The sequence below is a fragment of the Carcharodon carcharias genome, chromosome 11 (assembly GCF_017639515.1).
Source record: "Carcharodon carcharias isolate sCarCar2 chromosome 11, sCarCar2.pri, whole genome shotgun sequence".
Lineage (NCBI taxonomy): Eukaryota > Metazoa > Chordata > Chondrichthyes > Lamniformes > Lamnidae > Carcharodon > Carcharodon carcharias.
In genome coordinates, this window is record NC_054477.1 from 57,633,533 (window position 1) to 57,661,458 (window position 27,926).

The 27,926-nt window shown below is 41.9% G+C and overlaps 1 protein-coding gene across 2 annotated transcripts in view; it reads left to right on the forward strand.

Moving 5' to 3' along the window:
* micu2 (mitochondrial calcium uptake 2) overlaps positions 1-27,363 on the forward strand; it is a 515,235-nt gene extending 487,872 nt beyond the window's left edge. For both annotated transcript variants that reach the window (XM_041199666.1, XM_041199667.1), the window contains 4 exons: positions 8,298-8,466; positions 11,339-11,447; positions 24,312-24,469; positions 26,182-27,363. In XM_041199666.1, coding sequence (XP_041055600.1) covers positions 8,298-8,466; positions 11,339-11,447; positions 24,312-24,469; positions 26,182-26,286 — 541 coding nt within the window. In that variant the 3' untranslated portion in view covers positions 26,287-27,363. The remainder of the gene's footprint in view (positions 1-8,297; positions 8,467-11,338; positions 11,448-24,311; positions 24,470-26,181) is intronic.
* Positions 27,364-27,926: the final 563 nt, after the last annotated feature.

The window sequence follows — 27,926 nt, forward strand, 5'->3', positions numbered from 1 at the left end:
TTTCGAGTCCTCATGACCCTTCGACAGAACTTGAGTTCGAGTCCCACTCAAGTTCTGTCGAAGGGTCATGAGGACTCGAAACGTCAACTCTTTTCTTCTCCGCCGATGCTGCCAGACCTGCTGAGTTTTTCCAGGTAATTCTGTTTTTGTTTTACAATTGTATTATTGATTGCAGGCAAAGTATTTCTTCCTTGGTTGCTGTTAAAAGTAATCTCAGGCTAACACTATTTTAGGTGTGTTGATCTGTATGTCAACTCACCTTTGTGTGACAGTGCCTTTAAGTACTTTTGTCTACATACTAGTTACATTTGTGATTGATGTCACTGCAAAGCCAACACAACCTACTTCAGCTTCTCTGCTGTGTTAGAGCCAACAATAATGCAATTGGCCCTATTTCTTCTGCATTCAGTAGCAACTCCTTGTAAAGTAAAAAATGTATGAGTGCATCAATGAATGTTGAAATGTAAATCTATTGCTAACAGACTCCACAAAAATACCCAGATGATTATTTTCAGTCCAAACAGTGACTTTGCCAAAATACTTTGTGTACATATCCTGTTTTATAGAACAAATATTCTAAATGTTCTATTACCTTTTTGGAGTTTATTTAGTTCCATAACCATTTCCTATGTTGTCACTTAAACTGTTGATTGGTGTAGTTTTCTGTTTATTGAAACTAATATTTTTGAACATTGATGCTGCTGTATCATGATCAAGCTACTTCTTTTCTTCATGCTTTTTCCTTCCATTTGTATCTGATTTTAATGTGTGACTATGAATACGGCAACTATGTTGATGGGTCAATTATGCTATCTCCTTCCTTTTTCTCAAAGTGTTAATCTCCTTAAGAAAGTGGCTTCCTCTCTAAATTATTTAACTATAATATTCTAACTCTCAATGCCACCCCTTTCTGAACTGCCTATCTTTTTACCATGATCCCATGTTTATTAATCTGTTATTTCATTGGCTGTCTCCCTCTTTGCTATTTCCCTATTTTGATTTCTCAATTCATCTCATTCATTCCTCTTTTGTCCAAGTCCCCATTGCCAAGCCCAAAGATAAATTTTGTAGACCTATTTATCACAATAAAATAACTACTAAAGTTCCAAGAGAAAATTTGAATTATGTTTATTTTCTTAGAGCGAAGTAGCTCAATGGCCTTTTAATAGTTCCCATTGGAACCAAAATGTCCACAAGACAGCACTCTTAGCAACTATTTACATTTGTTCTTTTTTTAAGCTCAGGATACTTTGAAATATGGAACTCCCATAGTCATGCTAAATGGTTGTTTTTCAGAATGTAGGATAGTATACAGTGTTGCTGCCCAAGGTCACTGCTAGGACCACTGCTTTTTTGATCATCTTGTGAATGACAAGCCTTCTGGTGCATATCAAGAGATGGGATTTTAGACAGGACTTGGAGCCATTGTACAAGTGTTGATTTCAATGCACCACTGATTATCCTCATTGATACGTCGAGAACAGTGTCCCAATGTTTGGTGTGACTGCCCTCTGCTCACACAGGGGAGCAGTATTCTGCTGAAGAGTACATAAGAATAAGGTTAGCAATGTGAAGCATGTGTGCACTGGATCCCCAGCTGGTGCCTGCGATTTTCAGGATAATGTTTACTCTGGTTTTATTCTTTTCTATGACCCTTTTCAGGTGTTTGCAGTATGTGAGGCTGCTGTCCAGGCAAAGTCCAAGGTATTTGCAGTATGGATCATTCTTGACTGGTTTTCCACAAAAGGAGACCTGGATTTTACAATGAGCCAATTGGTTGCTGAGGTAGAAAGCAGTGACTGTGGTCCTAGAAATGAGCTTACCAACAAGGTACAAAGGTGCACCTGCAACAGAACGTGGGCAGACAAGACAAAGGAAATTCAAAATCTCGTTCACATGAATGACAATTGTGTCTTCTCTGCCACAAAGACCACTTATGGCCCAAGTACTTAAGGACCAGCTCCTCTTGAGGCCTGAGGGCAGGGGAGGTCTGATCAAAGAAAGGGAAATTGTGAATTCCCATTGGAGAAAGCATTTTGAATACCATTGCAATCAAGAATCAATTGTTGATAGTGTTTTCACTCCATCCCACAACACCCAGTCAGAGACAAGCTTGGAACTCCACCAATTCCTATGGAGGTGATGAAAGCCATCTCACAAATGAAGAATAACAAAGCAGCACAATTGATGGAATCCCTGCTGAAATCTTTAAGCACAAAGGAGAGGAACTAACATTACAGCTCCATGCCCTTATCCTAAAGATCGGGAATGAAGAGAAAGTCCCGAATAATCTCCCAAGGATGCCATTTTTTTATTCATTCATGGGATATTGGTGCCACTGGCTAGGCCAGCATTTATTGCCCATCCCTAATTGCCCTTGAGAAGGTGGCGGTGAGCTGCCTTCTTGAACAGCTGCAGTCCATGTGGTGTAGGTACACCACAGTGCTGTTAGGGAGGAAGTTCCAGGATTATGGTCCAGCGATGTTGAAGGAATGGTGATATGTTTCCAAGTCAGAATGGTGAGTGGCTTGGAGGTGGAGCTTCCAGGTGGTGGTGTTTGCATGTGTCTGCTGCCCTTGTCATTTTAGATGGTAGTGGTCCTGGGTTTGGAAGGTTCTGTGTAAGGAGCCTTGTTGAGTTCCTGCAGTGCATCTTGTAGATGGGACACACTGCTGCTACTGTACGTCAGTGGTCGAGGGAGTGAATGTTTGTGGATGGGGTGCCAGTCAAGCGGGCTGCTTTGTCATGGATGGTATCAAGCTTCTTCAGTGTTGTTGGAGCTGCACTCATCCAGGCAAGTGGAGAGTATTCCATCACACTCCATGTGAGGAGGTATATACCTGTACTGTTTTACTTCAATTTAAAATGTTTTGCCATTCACCTTTCCAGCTCTCCTGAGGTCCTTGCACCTCTTAAGGCATTGTCTCTAGGTTCAAGGGAGCACACTCCTGCAGCTTACATCCTTAGCCACTTCCGTTCCTGTTTGATTTGAAAGGCTGATCTCTTTCTCCCGCCCTTACCAAACATTACCTTACTTCAGTCCCTCAGACCCCACAGCAGGAACTCCAATTAAAAGTGAGAGTGAGACACTGACAGGGCAGCCTTCCCAGGCCTCCATTCTGCAATTGCTGAATCCACAGGAGTCCATGTCCAGTTCAGCTATTCCGATGCTTGTCGGTGTTCTGTTAACTAAAAATCCTTTCTTTGACGGATACATCATATCAACCCCCGCCTTTCCTGTTTGTCCAAAAAACCCAGAAGTGGGATTCTAATACCGTGGTGGAGTTCAAGAGCCACAACAAAGCCTGCTTCAATGATAAAAAATGGTTTTGGACCTGTTCCTAGCCTCCCTGTTATGTGTGGGCCTATTCAGTTGAAATTCTGGCCTGAGAGAAATTAAGAGGAGTTTCAATATATTGACGCAAGGAATATTTTTGACAGGAAGTGGTTGAGAGAGAGAGAGAGACCACTGCATCTTTGAATTTGAATCAGAACAAGATACAAGGCCATGGGGAGGATGTGGGGCAATATGATTAGTTCTACATTATTATAGCATGGTTTCTGGAACAGACATGATAGACTGAATGGCCTCCATCTCCATCTGTTCTGTGCATTTCTATGTTTATAAGCCCTGGGGCAGAAATTTTCACTCAGCAAGTGGGCACATACCCGACCCGCTCAATGTGAAATGACTTGCGTTGACGTCGGCTGAGCGTGCCAACGTCAACATGCAGTCACGCGATAGTTCAGTCAGTGGGCACATGCCAGAGCCGGCAGTGCACTCACCAACAATCAAAAGGCCTGTTAAGGCCATTAAGTTATCAATTAAATTTATTTTTACACTGCCTGTCCAACCGAACAGTTGGCGGGCAGGTGAAAAGGCCAAGCGGCCTTTGCATTTTTTTGGAAAATAAAAATAAACTAAAAACTTTAATTTTCATTAATAACACGTCCCTGCTCATGTGACAGACTCACATGAGGGATCATTTTTTATTACATTTTTATTTTCTTTTTTTTTATATCTTTTCATCTCCTTGAGGCAGCTCTGTGCCTTAGGGAGATTATGCAGTGCTTACTTGCATGCATGCGCGAAGTCTGCGCTCGGCCATCTCGCACTCTTCCCCCCTCCCACACAGGCAGCGCTCAGCGCTGCCCCTCGCATTTCATGCTGGGCGTACCTTAATTGGCTCCTCAGTGTGAAATCACGGTGAGGTGCTGATCGCGGCCTGCAGTCAGCTTCCTGACCACCCCCACCGAGCCTGCCTGCCAAGGGCAAAATTATGCTTCTGGTTCTTTCCAGTAAATCACTTGTTTTGTGATCAATAATATCCTTTTTATCATCACTTGCTGCACTATTTTCAAACAAAGAAGCGTCTTTAGAATTTCCTTGTAATATCAATCAGTTTCAACACGCAGTCCAATTAAAATGTGTACATAATTACATGGTAGATTGACCTAACAATGCCTTTAAGACAATAATTTTATTCTCACTCCAATTTAGTGTCAAAAATTGTATTACGTGTAAGTAACCAACAATAGCAAAGCTGTCACCTACCAGATATAAAGAAGAATATTTTCAAAATTTGCCACTGGTTTAAAACTAGTGTCGTGGATTGACTGCCCAGTATAAAAACTGCCCAATTTTCATTATTCATTCAAATCATTGGGAATGACAGCCAGGTAGGTGCTATAATGGGCAGCCAATCCACAACACCAGCCTTACATCCAAGCAGCAATTTATTCTATGGACTTATTCTTGATTGCTGGAATAAAATCCAAACAAGGATAAATGATGAATTGAGGTGAGAGTCTAGAAGAATGGAATTTGACAAAAACATGGGCAAAGACTTAGCTACTTCCATGACCCATGAAGAAATCTGAATGGTATCCTTTGATCTCACTGCCATGAATGTATAAGCTTTGGGTACACTGATACTGCAAACTAAACATTCCAGGGGTTGTGAGCAACTGGTACCAGAATATACCAGTTCTTTGCTTGAGTTACATCTTATTTCAATTCAGTACGAAGAGATATCAAAGTAGTTCTTGTGAGTATTTGAAGTATCTTTCAGAGTACCTGGGTTCAAACCACAATCTGAATCATTTTAACTCAAATACTCTGGGCAGCACTTTTGAGAATCCCAACCAAACTATTAGAATGACTGTGACAAAATGGTTGAAGTTGCAAAATGGTGGATCTCTCTATATTTGCAAGCAAATGCAATCCATTCAACAATATGATTAAATATTTTAGTTCTGTTTGGCAGATTGCTTTTGGATTCAGCGCAATCCAGAACCTAGCAATTTGATGAGGATGATCTGCTGCCTGCCAGAGTGCACATGGCAAAACGTGGACTTATGGACAATCTTTTGCAGAAGCAACAATGCAAATCATGTTAATATGTAATGCAATCCTCTATACTTATGTCATGAAAATGAGACGTACTGTAGCTTCAGCATAATACTATGTCTCAATTCAGACATTGATGTTACTTTGCTGCTTGACAATCACTTGCCTATTACATAGAACTTGTATAAAGACATTCAAATGTACAATTGACCATCACTTCCTGAAACGGGGCTGTTGAGGATGGGGAAGATTGAAATTTGCCAGTTTCTCCAAGCCAGGAGAAGAGATATTGGAGCTAGAGAGGCAGCAGAAGGCAGTAAAATTATCTAATTTGCAACCGTCACAATACCAAGTAACATTACAGACCATTGGATAACCAAACATGAGAGTTATGTCTTATTCCTGGAGATTTACCCTTTTGATATGCAGACTGTAATGACATGTGTATCAGCCTCACTACTATGTATCTGAGGAAAGCAAACAAATCTGTGTTTGTTAAAGGAATGTCATTATATGAAAAACTAGATAGGTCAAAGACAAAAGTAGAATCCTTGGGTGGATGGGACAGCAAATTCCCACCCGAAATGAGCGGACTTTTTGCTGGTCTGTCAAATTTTCCATCCCGCCTGCGCCGATTCCTGCGGTGGGCAGGACCAGAAAATTTAGGCCTTTGTATATTACTCACTTTGAAGCACCATTTTCTTCATGAGCCCATTTGGCTTCCCTTGTAGATTTTTAATAACTTGACTGCTTTGTGTTTGTCTCTTTCAAAACTTCTCAATAAATTTCCAAGTGCTGACATCATTTCTGTTCATAAGTATTTCTCACTGCCTCTGCCAAGCTTTTTAACAATAACACAAAAAATAAATGGATGTTTAATTGTACCCTTGAGCAAGACAGTGAAGATATTAATAAATGCCGAATCAGATCCAGAAACAGAACAACCTGTATTTAGAAAGTGTGTTTAATGTATTAAAACCTCCCAGGGTGATTCACAGGAGCTTTATAAGGCAAAATTTAACACAGAGCCACATAAGGCAATATGAGGGCGGATGGCCTAAAGCTTAGTCAAAGAGGTAGGTTTTAAGGAATGTCCTAAAAGAGGAAAGAGAAGTGGAGGGATTTAGGGAGGAAATTCTAGGGTTTTGGGCCAGGTTGCTGAAGGCACAGCTACCAATGGTGGAGCAGTTAAAATTAGGGATGGTCAAGAGGCCAGAATTAGAAGAATGCAAATTTCTTGAAGGGTTGTGGGGCTAGAGGAGATTACAGAGATAGGGAGGAGCGAGGCCATGGTGGGATTTGATGACAAGAATGAGAATTTTAAAATCAAAGTGTTGTCTAATAGGGAGCCAATACCTGTCAGCAGGCAAAAGGGTGAATGAGATTTGATGCGAGTAAGTATACGGGCAGAAGAAATTTGGATGACTTTATGTTTACAGAGGTTGGAATGTGAGAAATGCTAAAACATGATACAAATTGCCAAATGAAAGAAGTGTTTTAACATCCCAAGATGTGTAATGCAATATAAACAAAAGTGAGGCAAAGGGCATGGTAAGACATAAGATGACAGAAAACAGAAAAGGCCATTTGAGCAATTTACTGACCTTGTCATTTAGATCTGTATACGGAAGGCACTTGCACCAAGCTGTGCCCAAATCCTTCTAATCCCTTTGGGCACCATTGATAGCAAGGCTTTTAAGCAACATGCTCTTATACTCTGCAATTTACTTCCTAAACCATCCACTTTACTATCTCTGTTTACTCCTTCAAAAGCTCCCACAAAATGTATGCCTTTGATCATGCCTTTGTTCATCTCTTCTGTTACCTTCTTCCTCCTCAATAATCACTAGTCCTGCAAAATGGACATTTTTCACATAAAAGGCACAATATAAAAGCTATGTTAAAAGAAAAATCTATCTCAAATACACTTCAGTCCAATTTGCAGTCATTGTGCTAGGTGGCAGTCTATTCCATCAGTTGTTAGAAGTGTTTTATTAACTTATGAATAGAACAGTCTCAGCTTACACTGAGATAAAGAACAAAATGCAAACTCTGACCTTCCCTTGACAACATTTTGTGCAGGTAAATTCAGCCTTGAATCCATTGAAACAGCTTTAATAGCGCCCTGTGGTTTAGTTTCCTTCCTTACATAATAAATACATAGGGCATATAAGTTATTAACCATTTATATGCTTAATCTTTTATTCTCCATCATAAAATGTTTCCCAGGCTTTTATTGTGAAACATTCCTTTCAATTTTTAATATTCTATACTAATTGATGATATGAAAACAAAGCTTTTCCTTTTTCAATATGAATTTCAAATTCCAACCTTTACTACTATGTTCGTTTTGGCATAGAGAGAGTAATCCACAAAAATCACAGCAATTGCTTTAAAGTTGCAGTTTGTGAAGAGTCAACAAATGTAGAAGCAAATACACCATTGGCATTCTGTCCACACCTGCCATCACTCCAGGTATTCCCAGTTTTGCATTCCTGCATGCATCTGAATCTGTCAGAACAGACCCCTTTTCAGCATCTTTAGTTCTACTATCTAATGCAGGAAATCGCTGGAAGAGGGACACCTCTTCCTACAGTAGTAAAGGTCCACCACAGCATGAAGCTTTTGTGTTACTGGACCATTTCTACTTCTCCAGGGGACATCTACGACATCAGAAATTCGGCAATGAAGACATGTAACAAGCAAGTGTCCTACCCACATTTGTAAAGGGCAGCCATGAGGCCACACATTGACTACTTAACGACTTTTTATCAGGCTCTCAGAATTGGAGCTGTAATGTCACATGAGCTAAACCATTTCAGATGTTCAACGCATGCTGAAGGCAAAAATTAAAGTACTTTGATTAGGTAACAATATCTTCAAACGGGCTCTTGGGCCGGACTTTGACTTCTTAACAGCTTTGACCTCTGGTATATTTTTTATTTAGATTTATGGAAGACCTGCAAACAGAGGTGCAAGAGATTGAATTTAGAGAGTTTTCTCGAGGCATGAAAACCATGAGAAGAGAAGAGTTTGCAGCATGGTTGCTCCATTTCACCGAAGAACAAAACCGTGATATTTACTGGAAAAATGTGAGGCAAATTCCTCCAGGAGAGGTTAGCATTTACTTAATATCAAGATAGTCTCTCAAGCTGGTTCCTTGACTAAATGACAATACTTATGTACCATTTCTATCAATCTGAATTAATATTTCAGCTGATTTCACCCATATCTCTGTGCAGTGCTGTTAAACACAGTGAATCACAATTTATGAAAGAAATGCATATAAATGTTCTCTTTTGTAATAGGAACTTGTAACATTACCATCTGAGACAAGATAAATTAGCATTTTTACAACAGGAGTTTTCTAATCATACCAGGTATATGATAGTCATTTATTTTTCTTCTTCATACACTATCTCACAGTCAAATATTAGGATATTATTAGGATGTCATGGAGGAAAGCATTCCTTCTTGTTCCATAATTTACGATAGGATGGAGTTTGGACCCTGACAGCTTCTCTCCCACATCAATCAATGTTTTCTTAAGGTATAGAATTTGAGTCTAATTTATAAAATGTTCCCCTTTTATCCATCTTGATTATCACTGTTTTTTCACTTCAACTCCCCTACTTCCATGCAAGGTGGAGAAATCCAGGTAGGGGAAGGGTGGAGAAGGAGGAAGGGGTGAGTCAGTTGGGATGGGTGGGAGGGGATGACATGAGTAGGGAGGGAGGGATGGCATATGGGAGTGAGTGGGGGGCTGAATGGAGATGGAAGGAGGACATGAGTAAGTGAGCGGGGAAAGAGGGAGGGCATGAGTGAGTGTGTAGGAGGGATGCACGTTGGGAAGAGGAATGTGTGTGATGGGGAGAAAGGAGTTGATTACAATGTTTGTGTGAATGTTTGTGTGTATGCATGTGTAGGCGGTGAATGAATTGATTACAACGTGTGTGTGATTGATGATAGATGGGCTTCACTCAGTCTTCTGTCACTATGGAATATGGAGAGTTTGGCTGAATCCTACATGAGTACATAAAATAAGAACATTTTTACAAAGTAGTTTAAAAATACAGATTTTCATATTATGTTATGCATTATTATATATTGATCTATAATATGTAAATTTTAATAGTAATCTATCAAGTGTTACTATGCTGCTTTATTGCTGTTTTGTTTTTGCTTGCATTTGGGGGCACGTTAATTTTCAAGGGTTTCTTGTGTATATATATTTGTTCATGGGATGTGGGCATCACTGGCTAGGCCAGCCTTTGTTGCCCATCCCTAATTGCCCTTGAGAAGTTGGCGGTGAGTTAAAATGGGGTCATATTGGAAAATAGTTTGCAAAGCACTGCCATAGCCGTTTGCTTCACTTCTTACGTACATAATCCAGCAAGGTCATGTTCTGTTGTTAGAATGGTCTTCATCCTGTATGACATATACTAACTGAGTTGAATGCTGAAATGCCAGGGTCACTTTAGTGATTGTATACAAATGCATTGGTCCACAGTCTTTTGACAGTATTAGAGGGTAAACAAAGGAAAAACTAACAGTTCCACCCACTTGAAGACTAATAATCCCAACTAGTAGAAGCATTTCACTACAGATTGTAAAAAGTTCTATAATTACATGATTCCTTGTCACACAAAAAATTCAGATTTTGTTACCTTGCGCCACTAATTTTCAGACCTTTTTGCCTTGGGCTACTCTCACCCCTGCAACTGATCAAATAACTCCAATCTATTTTTACTTAATCAAATAACTTCATATCAGTTGCTTGCTTTTGCCCTAATAACTTGTTAAAATTCCAGTCATTAGTTTCCTTCTCTTGGTGATATAGATTCTTACCTAGATCAATTCAGGCTCACTATCATTTCAAAGCTACATAAATTCTTTTGTTAACTTCAGCACATTCCTGACTTCATCCCGTTTTTGAATTTGAAACCCATTTATGTGGAATTCATGTACTTTCTGCAGTTTTAACCAATCTGGGAATCATCTATTGCAATATCTGTAGAGGATTATATTTTGTAACAGCGTATTGCTATGTAGTTGGAACAGAGAAGGTAGGCTAGTTAATTAAATCTTTGTTTCATATGTTAGTATATAAAAATAAATAATTTGTAGGTATTTTAATTGGGACATCTTAAGATCATGAAAGTTGGTACTTAAAGTAGTTTTTTTTTCTTTAATTCCTATGAATTTGAAGTTTACCTCCTCTGTCCTGATGACGTATTGATACATGTTACAAGCCATTGCTCCATAAATATTACAATGCACAATCTCCAAATAGATGTTAAATGGAGTGGAACTGTTTATTTAACAGCTACTGATTGGCCTACTGTGCCAAACATGTTTGCTTCCATTTCATAGCAAATATGTATTTTTTAGACTTTTAGGAACTTAGGGCCCATGCCCATTCTGATGTACTGCCATTAGTTCAGCGGAAATCTACCAGAACATTGTAAACTGGGCCAAGGTCTGGATATACAATGTTCCTGCCTTGACCTCCAATTTCTGTATTGTATTATGGGGCTGGAGCTTTAGCCCACCCCATTCATGGCCAGTAATGCAGGAAGGGTGGGACTGGGGTGGGAATGTCCTCATTTTGGGAGCTTCTGTGATGTAGGACTCCAAAAGGACCCTTGGCAGCGATATGTCTGGTGCGAGCTCCACTCCAGCCACTGTCACAATATATGGCTTTGCTGGCAGGTAGGTCCCCTATATTTGACCCCATGGTGCAAAGGACTTCCATTAGATGAAAGTACTCTCCTCTGATCCTAAAAAGTCAACCAGAATCAGTGTCGTACATTCCCAGCAGGTATGTCACTACACTTAGATCAGAATGCAGTTATCATGTATTTCTAATACCATAGTATAAGATCATCAGTCAGTCTCTCTTCCTCTCTTTCTCTTTCTGTTCTCTGCTCTCTCTCTCTTCCCATGGAATCTATCCATAAATATTAACTGTTGTCCATTATGTTCCAGAGCATTTCCTTTGAAGAATTCAGGGCTTTTTGTCATTTTATGAATCATCTTGAGGATTTTGCTTTCACCATGAATATGTTCACTGCAGCCAATCGTCCTGTTGGAATAGGTATGTATGGTGCAAAATTACATATTATTCTGAAATCAGAAAGGTAGCTTGGTTGAGAAGGTATTTTTCATTCCAACAGTGTCAAAAGTGAGAGAATGTGCTAGAGTCAGGTCATTTCAAGATCCAAATTTGCATTATGATCATTCGTGCTGATTTTACCCACTCCAATCATTCCAGTTTCTTCATCCTGCTGTCCTGAATATGCAGCAACACATCCTTCAGTACCTTGCTCCAGTGAGTCACTCTTCATGGGTGGCCTTGGACAATAAATAATCAGGAGGTGATTCTACCACAACAACCTTTGCAGCTGAATGGAACTGCATTTGTGTGGATACTAGGTGAACTGAGGCAAGGCTTTTGTCCCACTGGTCAAAGAGCCTTCTAGTGTTCACTATTCAGACTCAGCTCCAGACAAGACAACGGATGAAGTGCCAAAGAGCTTTGAGGAGACAAGGGAAAGTAAGTAACAAAAACAGAAAATGCTGGAAAAACTCAGCAGGTCTGACAGCATCTGTGAAGAGAGAAACAGAGTTAACGTTCAGGTCCATATGACCCTTCTTCAGAGCTGAAGAGAAGTAAAAATGTGATTAAATTTATACTGTTTAAGGGGGGTGGGGCAGGTGGAGCTGGATAGAAGGCCAGCAATAGGTGGGGACTGAGGAGGGATTGACAAAGATGTCATGAACTAAAGGACAAAGGGAGTGTTAATGGTAGTGGTAAGAGCTAAAAAAGATGCTGATTGTGACATAAAAGTAAGAAAGCAGAATGTAATAATAGCAGAATAAGGGTAACATTTTGTGAAAGAACAAAATGGAATAAGTAACAGATTGCCCTCTAAGGGATGGGGTGAGGGGAGGGGCAGTGGTGGGGAAAAAAAGGATAGAAAATGGGGTAGAAGTGGGGGGGGAATAAAAAAGGGGATACAACCATGAATGAATACAAATAAAAATAAGTAGATAAAATGTTAAAATGAATATAGAAGAAAGGGGATTAAAAAAGGGGGTGGGTTGGGGGAGAGAGTTCATGGTCTGAAGTTGTTGAACTCAATGTTAACTCCAGAAGGCTATAAAGTGCCTAGTTGGAAGATGAGGTGCTGTGAAGCATTGGGCTTCACTGGAACATTGCAGCAGGCCAAGGACGGACATGTGGGCATGAGAGCAGGATGGTGTGTTGAAATGGCAAGCGACTGGAAGGTCTGGTCATGCTTGCAGACAGACCAGAGGTGTTCAGCAAAACGGTCACCCAGTCTACGTTTGATCTCCCCAGTGTAGAGGAGACCACATTGCGAGCAGCAGATGCAGTGGACCAAATTGAAGGAGGTGCAAGTGAAGCGCTGCTTCACCTGAAAGGAGTGTTTGGGCCCTTGGACGTTGAGAAAGGAGGAGGTAAAGGGGCAGGTGTTGCACCTTCTGCGATTGCATGGGAAGGTGCAGTGAGAAGGGGATGAGGCATTGGGGGTGATGGAGAAGTGGACCATGGCGTGCCGGAGGGAGCGGTCCGTTTGGAATGCTGATGGGGGGGTGAGGGGAAGATGTGTTTGGTGGTGGCATCATGCTGGAGATGGCAGAGGATGATCCTTTGAATACAGAGGCTGGTGGGGTGACAAGTGAGGACAAGGGGGTCCCTATCATTGTCCTGGGAGGGAGAGGAAGGTGTGAGGGCAGAGGCACGGGAGATGGGTCGGACACAGTTGAGGGCCCTGTCAACCACAGTGGGGGGGGGAACCTCAGTTAAGGAAGGAGGAAGACATGTCAGAAGCGCCGTTTTGGAAAGTGGCATCATTGGAGCAGAGGCAATGGAGGCGAAGGAACTGAGAGAATGGGATGGATTCCTTACAGGAAGCATGGTATGAGGAGCTGTAGTCGAGGTAGCTATGGGAATCAATGGGCTTGTAGTGAATATTGGTGAACAGTCTATCACCAGAAATGGATACAGAGAGGTCAAGGAAAGGAAGAGAAGTGTCAGAGATGGACCATGTGAAGGTGATAGAGCGGGGGAAATTGGAAGCAAAATTGATTTATCCAGGTCCACCAGCACCCACCTCTACCTGGCTGAACTTGTTCTCTCACTGAACAGTTTCCCCTTAAACATGGCTCACTCCCTTCAATTAAAAGGTGTGGCTATGGGCACCCACATGGGTCTCAGTTATGCCTGTCTCTTTAAGGGGTATGTGAAACATTCCTTGTTCCAGTCCTACTCAGGCCCCTCCCACAACTCTCTTTTTGGTACATCAACGAGTGTTTCGGTGCCACTTCATGCACTTGCCTGGACCTGGAAAATGTATCAACTTTGCTTCCAATTTCCACCCCTCTATCACCTTTACATGGTGCATCTCTGAGTGGAGGAAGATCTGGATGCAGATGCTCCAGCTGCACACGATGATTCCAGTGGTGAGTCTGAGGATGAGCACGCACAGGAGAACACTGAGGGGATAGATGCTGACCCAGGCTCCTCCTGGGAGGCAGGGACACCTGGGAGGCTTAGCACACCACAGACAGTCCTCCAACACATGCCAGTGCTGCAAGCTCGATACTCGATACCTGAGAGCAACATCTGCCTGGTTAGGAACATTAACTACGTGCCTTGTCAATAAAGCTTAATGACAAATAAGTCACTCATAACATCATGGGTTCCCATGCACCTGCAGAAGTGAGGAATAACCTGAGCCTTGTTCACAAATAAAGCATTTAATGAATGTAACAAATAAAACAGAAAAGAGACTTCATTCAAAGGTGTTGAGCTGCACACCAAATTATAATAATTGCGGGGCAACATAAAACCACCAGTGAGAAGCCCGTGGTGTGCCTAAGATGCCTTAAGTTTACATTTTCGGGTGCTACAATGAGCTGCTCCCCCCTCGCTGGCACTGGCATCTGAGACAGCCTGCTCACTCTGCTGTCCTCTTAGCCTTGATAACCTTGGCGGGCATCCTCTGGCCCCTGGAGCCTGTGATGGCCTGCCTAGGAGGGAGCAGCCAGTGCCACGGCTGGCATCTCCCCAGTCACCGCAATCTCATCGGATCCCACGGTGACTGGCAGAGGGGCGGAGGAGCTGCTACCCTCATCCAGAGCATCCTGAGAGGAGCCCGCAGAGACGACAGGCAGCTCGTGCACCTACATCAGATTGCTTCGGACCTCTCTGCTCACTACTGATGGATGGGCACCTAGCTGGGATATTTGGTGCCCAATCCATCTCCCACACTGACACTGACCAGCTGAGGTCAATGCCACTATGAGGGCTTGCAGGTCCAAATGCATCCCCAGGAAGCTCTGATTGTTATCCTGGAGGAGCTTCTCCACGAGAGCTGTCACTCTGTCCATGGAGGAAGCATTGCAATCAGCCATGAGGGTCAATGCATTGCTGATGCTCTGCATAGACTCCTCCAGCACGGAGACCATGCCACACATCGCCTCATGTATCTCTGCCAGATCCTCTCGCAGACCCTGCTGGGTGTCCAGCCTCTGCTACCTCAGGGACGACTCCAGAGGCACATCATCAGCCACCAACTGAGCATGTTCCTGGACCCCTGCAGTCCTCCAACTGCCGGCACCATAGGCACTCAAGTGAGTGTGAAGTGCCCTCAACACTGTGCCCTGGAACACTAGCCATCGATCTAATCCCCAACAAGGTGCTGGTATTTGTGCTGGTGCCTGCCTGGCTGAAATGGTGTGACACTGGTGCTTGTAATTTGTCCGGGCCCTCGGGTGTTAGTGGCAGCCCCTCTACTTCCTCGTCCCGGTCTTGCTCTGGTGATACTGAAAGGAAGAACAAGGACATTTAATTAGTTAAATTCAAGACAATGTCAATGTGCATGCCTGGCCCCCGAATCAGTATGCGCTCCTCCTTCCATAATCAATGGGAAATCCATGTTGGAAGCTTAAATCACTAAACAGTCAACAGTGGAATGGTTGCAGGGACAGACATGGTGACCTCAGTGCACGGCACACTTAACTCCCCTTGGCACCCCAACCTCACCGCTACTAATGGACCTGGGCACCTCTCCAGCTCCATTGCCTCCTGCTCATATCTGGTTATTATCACCAGCTGAGCCTGGCCTCCACCAGTCCGCATCCGCTCTGCGGTGTTGTGTGCGGTCTTCTGAAAAGGAGAGAGGAGCATTGATTAGCCCAACTTGTACCTGGATTGCCATTGCATCCCTGCCACCCCCATCTGAGTGACACATTGTAGGGCTGCAGTGAATTGTGACCCTTGAGCAGCTGCACACTCACACCAAGCAGCCAGGGCTGACCCCCACCCTTGCGCAGATGCTGCCTCCATCACATTTGCCACCCACATGGTATGACCTTACAAAGCAAGTAAGCACTGCCACGTGGAATGCCAAGGGCAGCAAATGGATAAGTGCCCAGCCACCTGGAAGTTCCCCTCCCAGTCAGTCAGCATCTTGACTTTGACATGACTTTGACATGTTTTGGAGTTCCAGCACTGCACCTAGGTGCAGATCCTTGAGGTCACCCCCAAAACAGTACTGTGAATGTCAGTCTACCACATGCAGCGGGTACAGAACCCAGCTCAGCACAACTCTCTCAGGGTGAACTAGGCATGGACAATAAATGCTGGCCCACCCAGCGAAGGCCACATGCCGTGAATGATTCAGTGCAGTAACTAAATTAAGAGTTGGCGGCAGGAGAAGCCGGGGGGGGATGGGGGGAACCTAACTGCTGTGTTAAGTGACCCATGTTAAAACTTGCGGCACTGAACCCAGGTGCGTTGCACCACATCGTGCGAACTGACAATCTCTGCCACCTCCTCCCAGGCAGAGCTTCCTCTTCCCGTCCCTCGGCACAAGGATCTCATGCCACGCTGTCACCTCCTCAAGGAGGGCAGCAAGGCACTCATCTGAGAAGTGAGGGGCACAGTGCTCCACTGACCTGCCTTCCTGTCTGACCTGCTCACCAGCAGTGCTCTCAGGAGCCCTTCTGCTGGCCATGGTTGACAGCCTTTGGAAGGCTGCCTGCGTGCTCTTTAAACAGGCTACTGGTCGCTGTTGGTCATTGCAATCCCACCGCCACCGACCCCCACCCACTGTCCTTGGGAGCTGCGTTTCACGCAGGGCAGGCCTTAATTGGCCTGCCCGCATAAAATGCGGCATGGAGCCAATCGCGGGCAGCGATCGGCTCCGCGAACGCTTCTGACCAGCCCACCTGACAGACAGAAGATTCTGCCCCATGACCCAGACCTTCTTGTCGCTTGCCATTTCAACACATAATCCTGCTCTCATGCCCACATGTCTGTTCTTGACCTGCTGCAATGTTCCAGTGAAGCCCAACGCAAACTGGAGGAACAGCACCTCATCTTCCCACTGGGCACTTTACAGCCTTCCGGCCTTAATATTGAGTTCAACGACTTCAGACCATGAGTCCTCCATCGCCATCCCCGTCCCCTTTATTTAATTCACTTTTTTTCTATATTCACTTTTACTTCTTATCCACTTATTTTTATTTGTATTCCTTCATCCATGATTGTATCCCCTTTTTTATCCCCCCTTCTATCCTATTTTCTATCCTTTTTTCCCCCTCCACCGCCCCTCCCTGCACCCCATCCCTTAGAGGACAATCTGTTACTTGCTCCATGTTGTTCTTTCACACAATACTACCTTTGTTCTGCTATTATCACATTCTGCTTTCTTACCTTTATGCCACAATCAGCACCTTTTTTAGCCCTTACCACTACCATTAACACTCCCTTTGTCCTTGACATCTTTGTCAATCCCTCCTTTGTCCCCACCTATCGCTGGCGGTCTGTCAGGCTTCACCTGCTCCACCCTGCCTTAGACAGTAGAAATTTCATCACATTTGTTTCAGATTTCCAGCATCCTCAGTATTTTGCTTTTATCTTAGGGAAAATAAGAAGCCAGTGAAAACAATAACATTCTGCTTCAACAAAGTCCATTTGTATATTCTCCTAAAGAGAAAGTTGACATTGCTTACATTAGCTTGCTTCAGTTGGCGTTACACTTTTCTGAGCCAAAAGGCCATAGTTCCGATCCTAATCTAAGATTTAGGCACATCATATAGGCTGACACTTAAGTGCAGTACTGAGGGAGTGATGCATTGCCAGAGCTGTCATCCTTTTGGAGAAGATGTTAAATGGAGGCCCTTTGTGACTGCTTAAGTGGTTCAAGTAGATATAAAATATCCCATGGCATTATTTGAAGGTGAGCAATGTGTCCTGTCTGCATTCAATCTATGCAATTAATATAACAATTAATTGCTTATTCAACTCATTTTCAGCCTTGATTTTTGTGCTGAAGTCCTGGAGATAAATTGTTATATGTTGTACGATGTTGGTTAATGGGGTTGATTTTAACTGCAGCGGCCTGGCTTAAGCAACAACAATTTATATTTATATAGCACCTTTAATGTAATAAAATGTCCCAGGTGCTTCACATGAGCAATATGACACCGAGCCACATAAGGAAAATCTGGGCTGGATTATCCTCTCGGGTAAGCATTTTGCAAGTCAGGCCATTTCACACATCACAAACTGAATTCCCAACTGATGTGTGACTTTAGCCAGGATTCTTATCTTTTCCCACAGGGTTCAGGTTCACAATGCAGTTTGCAAGCTGCAAACCAGTGCGGGAGGAGTGCAGGTGCGGCGAGGTGGGCTGGTGAGAACACCTCTCTGGGTTCTCGGTGACAGTAGCACAGCTTCTAAAATTGTTTAAAAGCTGCTAAGTATCACCCTCACCTCCCTCATGCCACCTCATGCCCCTCCATGCACCCCTTTGTATCGTCCATAACCAGTCATCCAGCATCCACTATGTATAGCCCTCAGATTCCATGCAATATACCAATGGAAAATATTTTACATTTCTTGGGGTGAGAGGGGAACCTTTAATTAAAGCTTCCATCAAATACTCTGTCATTGATACTGAAAACAATGCATTCTGCCATGTGAAATAAAATTTTAATACTTATGTCAGCAAACCAGAAACCACAAAAAAGGCACAATGTTATTACAACTTCTTAAAACTATCATTTATTCTTAGATGAATGGAACAACTGCTGTGCTGAAACCCATTAGCAATTGAAACTCAGTCTAGCAATTGAAATTCAGCCAAGCGTTCATAATAGCTATAGCTGTCCAAATAGAGTACTCTTAGAGATGGAAAGAACAGAAAGTGCTCATTTCAATTTTGAAGCAGAATACATGACAATCAATAGATGGGAGCAGCTGTAGATTCTTTTCAAATGTCAAAAGTAGATTTTATTTTAATCAGCCAGAGCTGTTACTCCATTTAAATCACAGTACAAAAGATGACAGCACAGGCTGACTGGACACTTTGTAACATTTTCCACTATATTATGGCACTTTCTCCGTTGAAAAACTACTGTAATGCATGTGAACAATTACACAATGCTAGTCAATGTAAGGGTCAGCTTACCTTTTCAGGATCCCTACAATGAATCATTAAAAACACATTACAATACAGCTCCTTATAGTGACATTTGAACTGTGAAAACATTTTACACGAACCTTTCAGAATGTCCCCAACTCCTCAGCAGGCTTTCCATTTTCTTCAAGGACTCTCAAACCTGTTTGTTTTTAGTGGGGTTCCAAAAATCCCGCACAATGATTGTGTGGGGTACAAAATCTGATTTTTGTCCCCCATTTAATTTGTTGCAAGCCGACCTCAACAGGAGCAGGTGTGTGTTCTGCAAACTAGGCATTCTTGACCACAAAACGCCAGAGGAAAGTGGCATGGGGTCTGGCATGCAGAGGAAAATCAGATTTCCTCCAAAAAAAATCAAAGTGTGGACATTCGCACACCAAAACATGTCTCTGCACCCAGACAAAAATTCAGCCAATTAAGTCAGGTGACAAAAAACTTGGTCAAAGAGGTAGGCTTTAGGGAGTGTCATAAAGAAGAAAAGTGTGAAAAATTAATTTTTATTTACCTACATAATAGTTACTGTATTTTAAAATAAATCATTGTTTGTGAAGTGAATTGAGATGTGATGAGACAATATATAAATGCAGGTCTGGCAGCATCGGTGGAGAAGAAAAGAGGTGACGTTTCGAGTCCTCATGACCCTTCGACAGAACTTGAGTGAATCCAAGAAAGGGGTGAAATATAAGCTGGTTTAAGGTGTGTGTGTGTGGGGGGGGTGGTTTGGGTTGGGGGAGAGAAGTGGAGGGGGTTGGTGTAGTTGTAGGGACAAACAAGCAGTGATAGGTAGAAGCAGATCATCAAAAGATGTCACAGACAACAGAACAAAAGAACACATAGGTGTTAAAGTTGGTGATATTTAAACGAATGTGCTAATTAAGAATGGATGGTAGGGCACTCAAGGTATAGCTCTAGTGGGGGTGGGGGGAGCATAAAAGATTTAAAAATATTTAAAAATAATGGAAATAGGTGGGAAAAGAAAAATCTATATAATTTATTGGAAAAAACAAAAGGAAGGGGGAAGAAACAGAAAGGGGGTGGGTATGGAGGAGGGAGCTCAAGACCTAAAGTTGTTGAATTCAGTATTCAGTCCGGAAGGCTGTAAAGTGCCTAGTCGGAAGATGAGGTGTTGTTCTTCCAGTTTGCATTGGGCTTCACTGGAACAATGCAGCAAACCAAGGACAGACATGTGGGCAAGAGAGCAGGGTGGAGTGTTAAAATGGCAAGCGACAGGGAGGTTTGGGTCATTCTTGCGGACAGACCTGCTGAGTTTTTCCAGGTAATTCTGTTTTTGTTTTGGATTTCCAGCATCTGCAGTTTTTTTGTTTTTATTAATATATAAATGCATCTTGGTCCAGAACTATTCTCTGCCACTCCATTTTGTCTATCATTCTGACTAGAGTTGTCGACTGGCTGGGCTATCTTTACAGCCACAATCAAGTTTTTGAAATTGCCCCCAAGTTTCCCCCAGACCCAAATTTTGGCCTTTTTTAAATTTTGTGTGTTAAGCCTTTAGAGAAGCATTCATTGCTTACATTACATTAAGGTTTATTTCTCACCCTACTTGCTGTGCATTTCCAATATTTTTATTATTTAAAATTCCCAGCAATATAATAAACTATTGATGTTTTTGAGCCACTGTATGAGATAAACAGTATGCTACAAAATATCTGGTGCAATGCAATATTTATGTAGCTCATGGCCCTAATCGAACATGATATTCACATATGCAGTCTAATCCACTTGCTGGATTAAAAAACTTGCATTTATAAAGCACTTTTCACAACCACCACATGTCCCAAAGCGCTTTACGAAGTACTTTTGAAGTGTAGTCACTGTTGTAATGTAGGAAACGTGGCAGCAAATTTGCACTCAGCAAGCTCCCACAGCCATGTCATACTGACTAGGTAATTTGTTCTTATGATATTGATTGAGAGATACATATTGGCCAGGACACTGGGGATAATTCCTCTGCTCTCCTTCAAATAAATGCCTCTTATATAGGATCTTTTACATGCAGAGGACAAATGGAGCCTTGATTTAATACCTCATGGCCATTCGACAGCACAGCACAGCACTCCCTCAGTACTGCACTGGAATATTGGCCATGATTTTTCAACTGAAGTCCTGGGGATAAATTATTATATATTGTACAACGTGTGTTAATGGGGTCTATTTTAACTGAAGAAGCCTGGCTTACGCAACAGCAACTTGTATTTATATAGCACCTTTAAAGGTGCTTAAGCACCTTTAATGTAATAACAGGTCCCAAGGTGCTTCACATGAGCATCATTAAACAAAGTATGATACCAAGCCATTTAGGAGATATTAAGTCAGCTGACTGAAGGCTTGGTCAAAGAGGTATGTTTTAAGGGGTGTCTTAAAAGGGAGAAGTGAGGTAGCAAAGTGGAGACGTATAGGGAGGAAATTCCAAAACTTGGGGCCCGCGTAGCTGAGGACAAAGCGGAGCCATAAAAAAAGACGCTAGAATTAGATGAGCACAGATACCTTGGAGGGTTGTGGGGCCGGAGGAGATTACAGAGATAGGAAGTGGCAAGGCCATGGTGGAATTTGAAAACAAACAAAAATTTAAAAACAACCTGAAAATATCATCAGGAAACCAACTGCATGGTTTACGCTGACATCATCTTAGTACGGCAGTTAGAGATGGGCAATAAATGCTGGCCTAGCCAGCCATGCCCACATCCCATAAATGATTTTTTTTAAATGAATGCACCGGAGAGCCTGCCTATTTCAGCAGGAGGACTTTTAATATGCAATAGGTACCCAACTGAAATCTTGAGGTATACTCCACCCTTTTGTACTGGAGTTGAGTGACTTAACCAGTAGACCTTCAAGGGACCACTTGAGGCTGCTCAAAAACAGCCCAAAAACTCTTTTACCTTTTAGTTTTGTGGGGGTTAGAGGAGTAGGAACAGGAGAAAAACAAATGGAGGTGACTAAAGTCATGGTTGAAAAGGAGGATTTTTTGAAGGTGGGGAGTGAAGAAACTCTATTCAGCATCACAGCAATACCCTGGCCTATGTGCCCCCACTACCCTACAATCATGTCAACTGCAGGATGGCTCCTTTCAGCAGCTAGATGATTTCCTGCCCTGCCCAACGAGTGACCTGCATCGAAGAGTGTTTGTTGGATCAGTGAAAATAAGGCCAAACCTCATAATGACTCAAACCTCAAAATGGCTTTGGCCTCACAACAGAAACTGCAGGTACTTGGTAGATACAATCTGCCTGAAGCATCTGTATATTAGATCACATCTCCTTCAATTCCAGTTCTTTTTTCCCTAAATTCCTAATTTCCACTGCGACCAGTGCCCTAATCCCGTGCCCTAACCCATCCCTGGCCTTGTTGCATTCTTCTGCAGGCCTACATACCAATGATCCTCCTGCAATTCTGTCTTTGACCGCAGTATCATAGGAATAGGAGTAAATCATTCAGCCCCTGCCTTTTTCTTTTCTTCATTCTGCTATCAGTGGCAAAGATTTTTGCTGTCTGGGCACTAGCATTCCTGATGCCCAGAAAATATATGCCAGATAAAAATTTTCCTTTCTTAATGTCAAATTTGAATATGACAGCCTAAATATGGGCAGGTGTATTACATCCCGTCATCGTTTGTAGGAGTACAGGCCTCCTGAAATATCTCCCATCTCCAAAATCGGGTCATATATAGCAGCAAATCCAGCACAAAATGTTACCTTATTAACATGTTCATGAAAACTGAACATCTAATGGGAGGTATTTTCTAATCAGTTTTCTCCAATTTGCTTGTGCCAGTTTGATTAGTGAAAAGGCAGAGATCCGTTACCACTAGATCTGTGCTTGCTTGACATTATGCATTTATTTCCAGCTTGCAAAAAGTCAGGGCCAGGAACAACCTGCCAAAACCAGGAAAGACCTTCATTTCAATATTAAATTGGAGTAGTAACATCCTGAACATATTTCCCAATACTTCTGCATGCAGTCACTACCTTCATCCATAATTGCATCCATATCAAATGGACACAAGATTCTTGGTCATGATAAATGTATGGAAGTTAATTTACAGCTATATAAGGCGAGTGTAGTCTACTCTGTCTGTTGACTGCCTAGCCATGCCCTCCAACCTCAGTCACCTTCTATCCATCTATGCTGACCTATGGTGCCTTGCAGTGACAAGGATGGCTACCTTCCTTACAGCTTGCTCATGCAGCACCACCTCCACTTCCACAGCCACCAAACAGGGGTGGTGAAGTACTCTGGCACCTATCAAGGACTCAAAGCTGCAGCTTGTGTTCCTCACTTTTTTTACCCCTGTCACTTCTTAGTCCTCTCCCACTTTCGGCCTTGATAAAGGATGCTAGTGGGTTAAAGTTGTTTATCCCTCTTTTCTAAAACTTTTGATGGTCTGCATTTCTTAAAATGCGGTATGCAAGATGATTTTCCTTTCCCAACACTAGTGTACTACCTACACATGTCCTAGTTTTCACCTGCAGCTATGCATAATTATGGTAATAAACTGACCACAAAAAGAATTGTGCACAAACAGCATATTTCTCTTCAGTTGAGCATAGCTCTTGTTCTTTAGCAGTCAGGTGTAAACAGCTTGGAGAATGTGCCCTTGTGTTAATTGGGATCACAAGATCAGGTGTTGAACTTCCAGGCACAACCCTTATGACTTTGAGAAGCAGCCTAGCTGCACATTGTGTGGCCACTTAATGACACCCAGGTTATGCACCCATGTGAGCTCATTTAATTTCCTGTGCACACAACATCATGGCCTCTTATGGTCCCAGTCTTGCCTGCAGAAAGGCCTCCTTGGTGAGGCATAGTTAGCATAGGCATATTTTCTGTGACATGCCCAAGTGTCTCCAGCTGATTCTGTGGACCTGCAACTTGGAACTGTGTAACACATCTCAGGTGGACGCAAAGTCCCTCTGATGATTTCTTTGCAGCTTCTCTTCATCTTCTAACTCCGAGGGTAAGAGGAATTCCTAGAACAATGCATATTCTACCAGTGTAGCCTACAAAAACAAAGCAAACAAGGTAATACCACACACTCAATCCCATTACAGGTAAGTATATCTTTAAGAGAAATACCAGATAGTAAGACTGTAAAATAGGCCTTGAACAATAAGATTGCATTCCTGGAGCAATGGCATCATTCAGAATTGACATTTGATGGGCAATCACCAAAGATGTGCTTTACAACAAGTTATTTATTTTGCAGATGCTTTAAGACAATTAAAACATGAAACACGTAAAATTTTGGCCTGCATATCCATTTAACATGTTTTAAGTAGACAAAAAAAATGAATGCTGCACAAGTCCATGGCAGTCTGTCAAACAATATATACTTGTGTGGGGAAAAGTATTCTCTATATCCTGATGTTTCCAATGATATTGCAACAACTTGGTGTAAGTTTTGTACATATTTTCCACGTTAAATTTAGGACACTTCAAGAGAGCTGTGAAAGTTGCAACAGGGCAAGAGCTGTCAGATAATGTTCTTAATACGGTCTTCAAGATTTTTGATGTGGATGGAGATGGATGCCTAAGCAAACAGGAGTTCCTTGGAGTGATTATGACCAGGCTCCATCGTGGCTTAAAGGTAAGATAAGTTTGCTGCGTTTTCCAAAGCAAAGGTCTTAGCACTAATTGTACTTGAAGCTCAAGACTCAGAGGCATGCTAACTGGGTATGATACAAATTGAGCCAGAGCTGACACTAAATACCGAATTACATAGAATATAGAGAACAGAAACAGGCCATTCAATCCAACAGGTCCTATGCTGATGTTTATAATCTGCATGAACCTAACTCATTTAACCCTATCAACATATTCCTTTCTCTCTCCTGCATTTATCTAGCTTCCCTTAAATGCAGTTGTGGTGCGAAGTTTCCACATTCTAACCAATCTCTAGCATAATGAAGTTTCTCCTGAATTAGTTATTGGATTTATTAGTGACCATCTAACATTTATGGCCACTAGTTATGCCGCCGCCGCCCCCCCCCCCCCACCCCGCCCCGCCCCGCCCCGCCAAAATAGTTTTCATTTCCCCCACAAGTCAAAACGTTTTCTCTATGTTTACCCTATTAAAGTCTTTCATAAACTTAAAGACCTCTGTCAGCTCAACCCTCAGTCTCCTCTGTTCTAGAGAAAAGAACTCCAGATTGTTCAATGTTTACTGATCAGTATAACCTCTCAGTTTTGGCTAAGTTCAGAATAGATAAGATATTAAATGACAAGTCAAAAATAGTAGGTGCTTTCAGTTATGTTTGGGTAGGATGCTCCAAAGCTCCAAGTTGCAACCACTAATGTTTCCAATTCACCTCAATGGATTGGATTCAGAAATTCAATGCAAATTAGTTAAATTTGAAGTTGATACTGAATCAGGAGGTACAGTGGCAGCTCAAATTACAGAATGGATCAAACAAACCATGAATATAAGCAGAACATTGGCAAATTAAATTGAATATGGATAAAATAGACTAATACAAAGCTGATAGAATGTTAACTACATGACTAAAATATTAGAATGCAAGTCAGAGGAAATCTTGATTCAACTGGTAAAGTATTTTGGTTATACTGCACTTTGAATTTGTATCCAGTTCTGATCACCAGGATTTAAGGGAGATATTCAAGCACTGGAAACCAGTTAACTGTTAAATCCAGCCTTCCCACCCCTGCACCCACTGCAATTATACCAGTGCCCATCAGTGGGCCAATGAGGACCTTAAGTGAACAATTAATGACCACTTAAGGGCTTCATCCCACCACACTGGGATTTAAAAGATTATCAGGAGAGACCCACAGCAAATGTTTGGTCCAGCAGGCTTCCCTGGTGGCAGGTGGGGGACTTTCACCCTTAATAGGCCACCTGGGCAGAATGGAGAGCCCTTCAGGTTGCCCTCCACCCATGGCCTAGTAAGCCCCACCCCTTTGGCAGGGCCAAGCTAGCAGCCACCAAAAAACTTATCAAACATTCTGGATCCAGTATCACATGCCTCTGTCCCAAAGTGCTGGTGAGCTGCCAGTATCTGACTGATCGATTCTCCCCTTTCTATCCCCACTTAAGAATACTGAAGCCTATCATTGTGTTTCTGCCACAGCTGAGATTATTTAATTTGGCATAACCAGCAATTACTGGTAGGCATTTTCTAGCCTATGGTTTGGTACCTTCCTATGAGGTGCATTTAGCCACTTAGTCATCTCTGAACTACACACCTCTTTCGAGAAGGTTTGAGTTAAAATGCCATAACAAATCTGATCTAAACTGTGTCTATTTACATTAACTTAGACTCAATACTTTGATTTCAACAGGCACCAACACAACATGGTTTCGAGGGCTATTTTAAATGTGTGAAGAAGGAGACTATTGTTGGAGTTCATGAAGCCTGGAAGCAGACTGGAAGAAGCCCCTGTTAATTCTACTGAACATGAGGTCTTTTTACATAAAATAATCCAAAACTATACATGAGAGCCAGCTTGTTAAAGAAATTTTGTCATAATGGGTTTAAAAAAAGCTGCAGTATATCTAGGGTTAGTAGAAGGTGTCCAGAATTTAACAAAATGTCATAAATATGTCCTGTTTACATATATAAAGTGTATTTAGACAAAAATAAAACAATAGTGCCTTCATGAAAATGTATTTTGACAAGTCTTTCCTCATTTATTTACATGCATATACTGTGATGTAATGATGTAAGACACTTCAAAACAAATCAACATGTCATTTATATGTGACATCATTCTGCTGAAGATGGTATGTGGTCTTTTTGACTCATTTGTTCCTCCAAATAATGAGTTTTATCCAGCAATTTTTGTTGAAGGCAATGCACTTTAAATAAAATTAGATCCATTAAATCAATTACATTTTTTTTGTTTGTTTTTTGGTTAAATTTAATCAGAATTGCTCATTAGAAATACAAAGTGTGAAGTTTGTTTGCATAGCGCTGCTTTGAGCGGACTACGCTGATCTACTTCTATTTCTCAGGAGCAAACAGGGCCACAGGTCATTGAAGAATGACCCTCAGAAGTGGCTCATTGTGTTGCTTGTCCCCAGGAGTCGACATAGGTCTGTGTAAGACCACTAGAGGTGGCATTACGCAAACAAACTTTTCCCCCTGAAAATATTCAATGCATTGAAATACTCAAGGACTTCATTAAATGTTTCTTCAATTTATTGTATACAATATACTTTAAGAATCTAAGACAAAAAAACTTTTAAAAATATATCAGTTAGTCTAAGATGTAAAATTCTACAATACATTATAAAGTTGAAGGTAATCTATCCTTATTGTGCATCTGCTGTGGTGATTACAAGGCAATTATTCTTCAACCCTAATTATGTTTTACGTTTTAGATGTTCAGATAAAACTACCCTTTGACTTTGTTATTTTATATTTAAGGAATACAATGATTTCATCAAAATCTCGAACTGCATCTGGAATCTCTATTAAATCTGTACTTTTCTTTTGCACTAATAAAGTTTGGCTTGTGAAATCTGTTTTAATTTATTGTGTGTCAGAACACGCATGACTAGTACAAGCATTTTCTTAGCACACCAAGGGAGCAACAAACATTCCTTTTATCCAATTGATGTTAAAATATTTGCTGTAATCCTTGTGGCATGCAACTACATGATAAGTAATTGCCAAACTTAAGTCACTGAGTCATCTAAATATTAGCTGATGCAAGTCTGTAAATGAGAACATTAAGCTTGTTTGTTTGGAACTCTGTTTAGTAGATTATTCTGATCCTGTACAGATGGAGTATAATTCATGCTGACTACCCTGCACCTGTTTGCAAATATACCAGTCAGCTTTCATGGTCCTTGGCTATCTGAATGCAGATGGAATTCTGTTTATATTCAGAGGTTTTTTTTTTACTTTTCTATCCATTGCAGCATTGCATAATGATTAGTTCTGAAAAGTAATGACTTCAATCTAAATTATTTCCACATTCCAGTAGAGAAATGAATCAATATTTGAGTGAATTGAAACCCACAGTAGGGTATTGCTAAACTATATATTAGTAGCAGATAGTAAAGAAGGTTATTCAAGAAC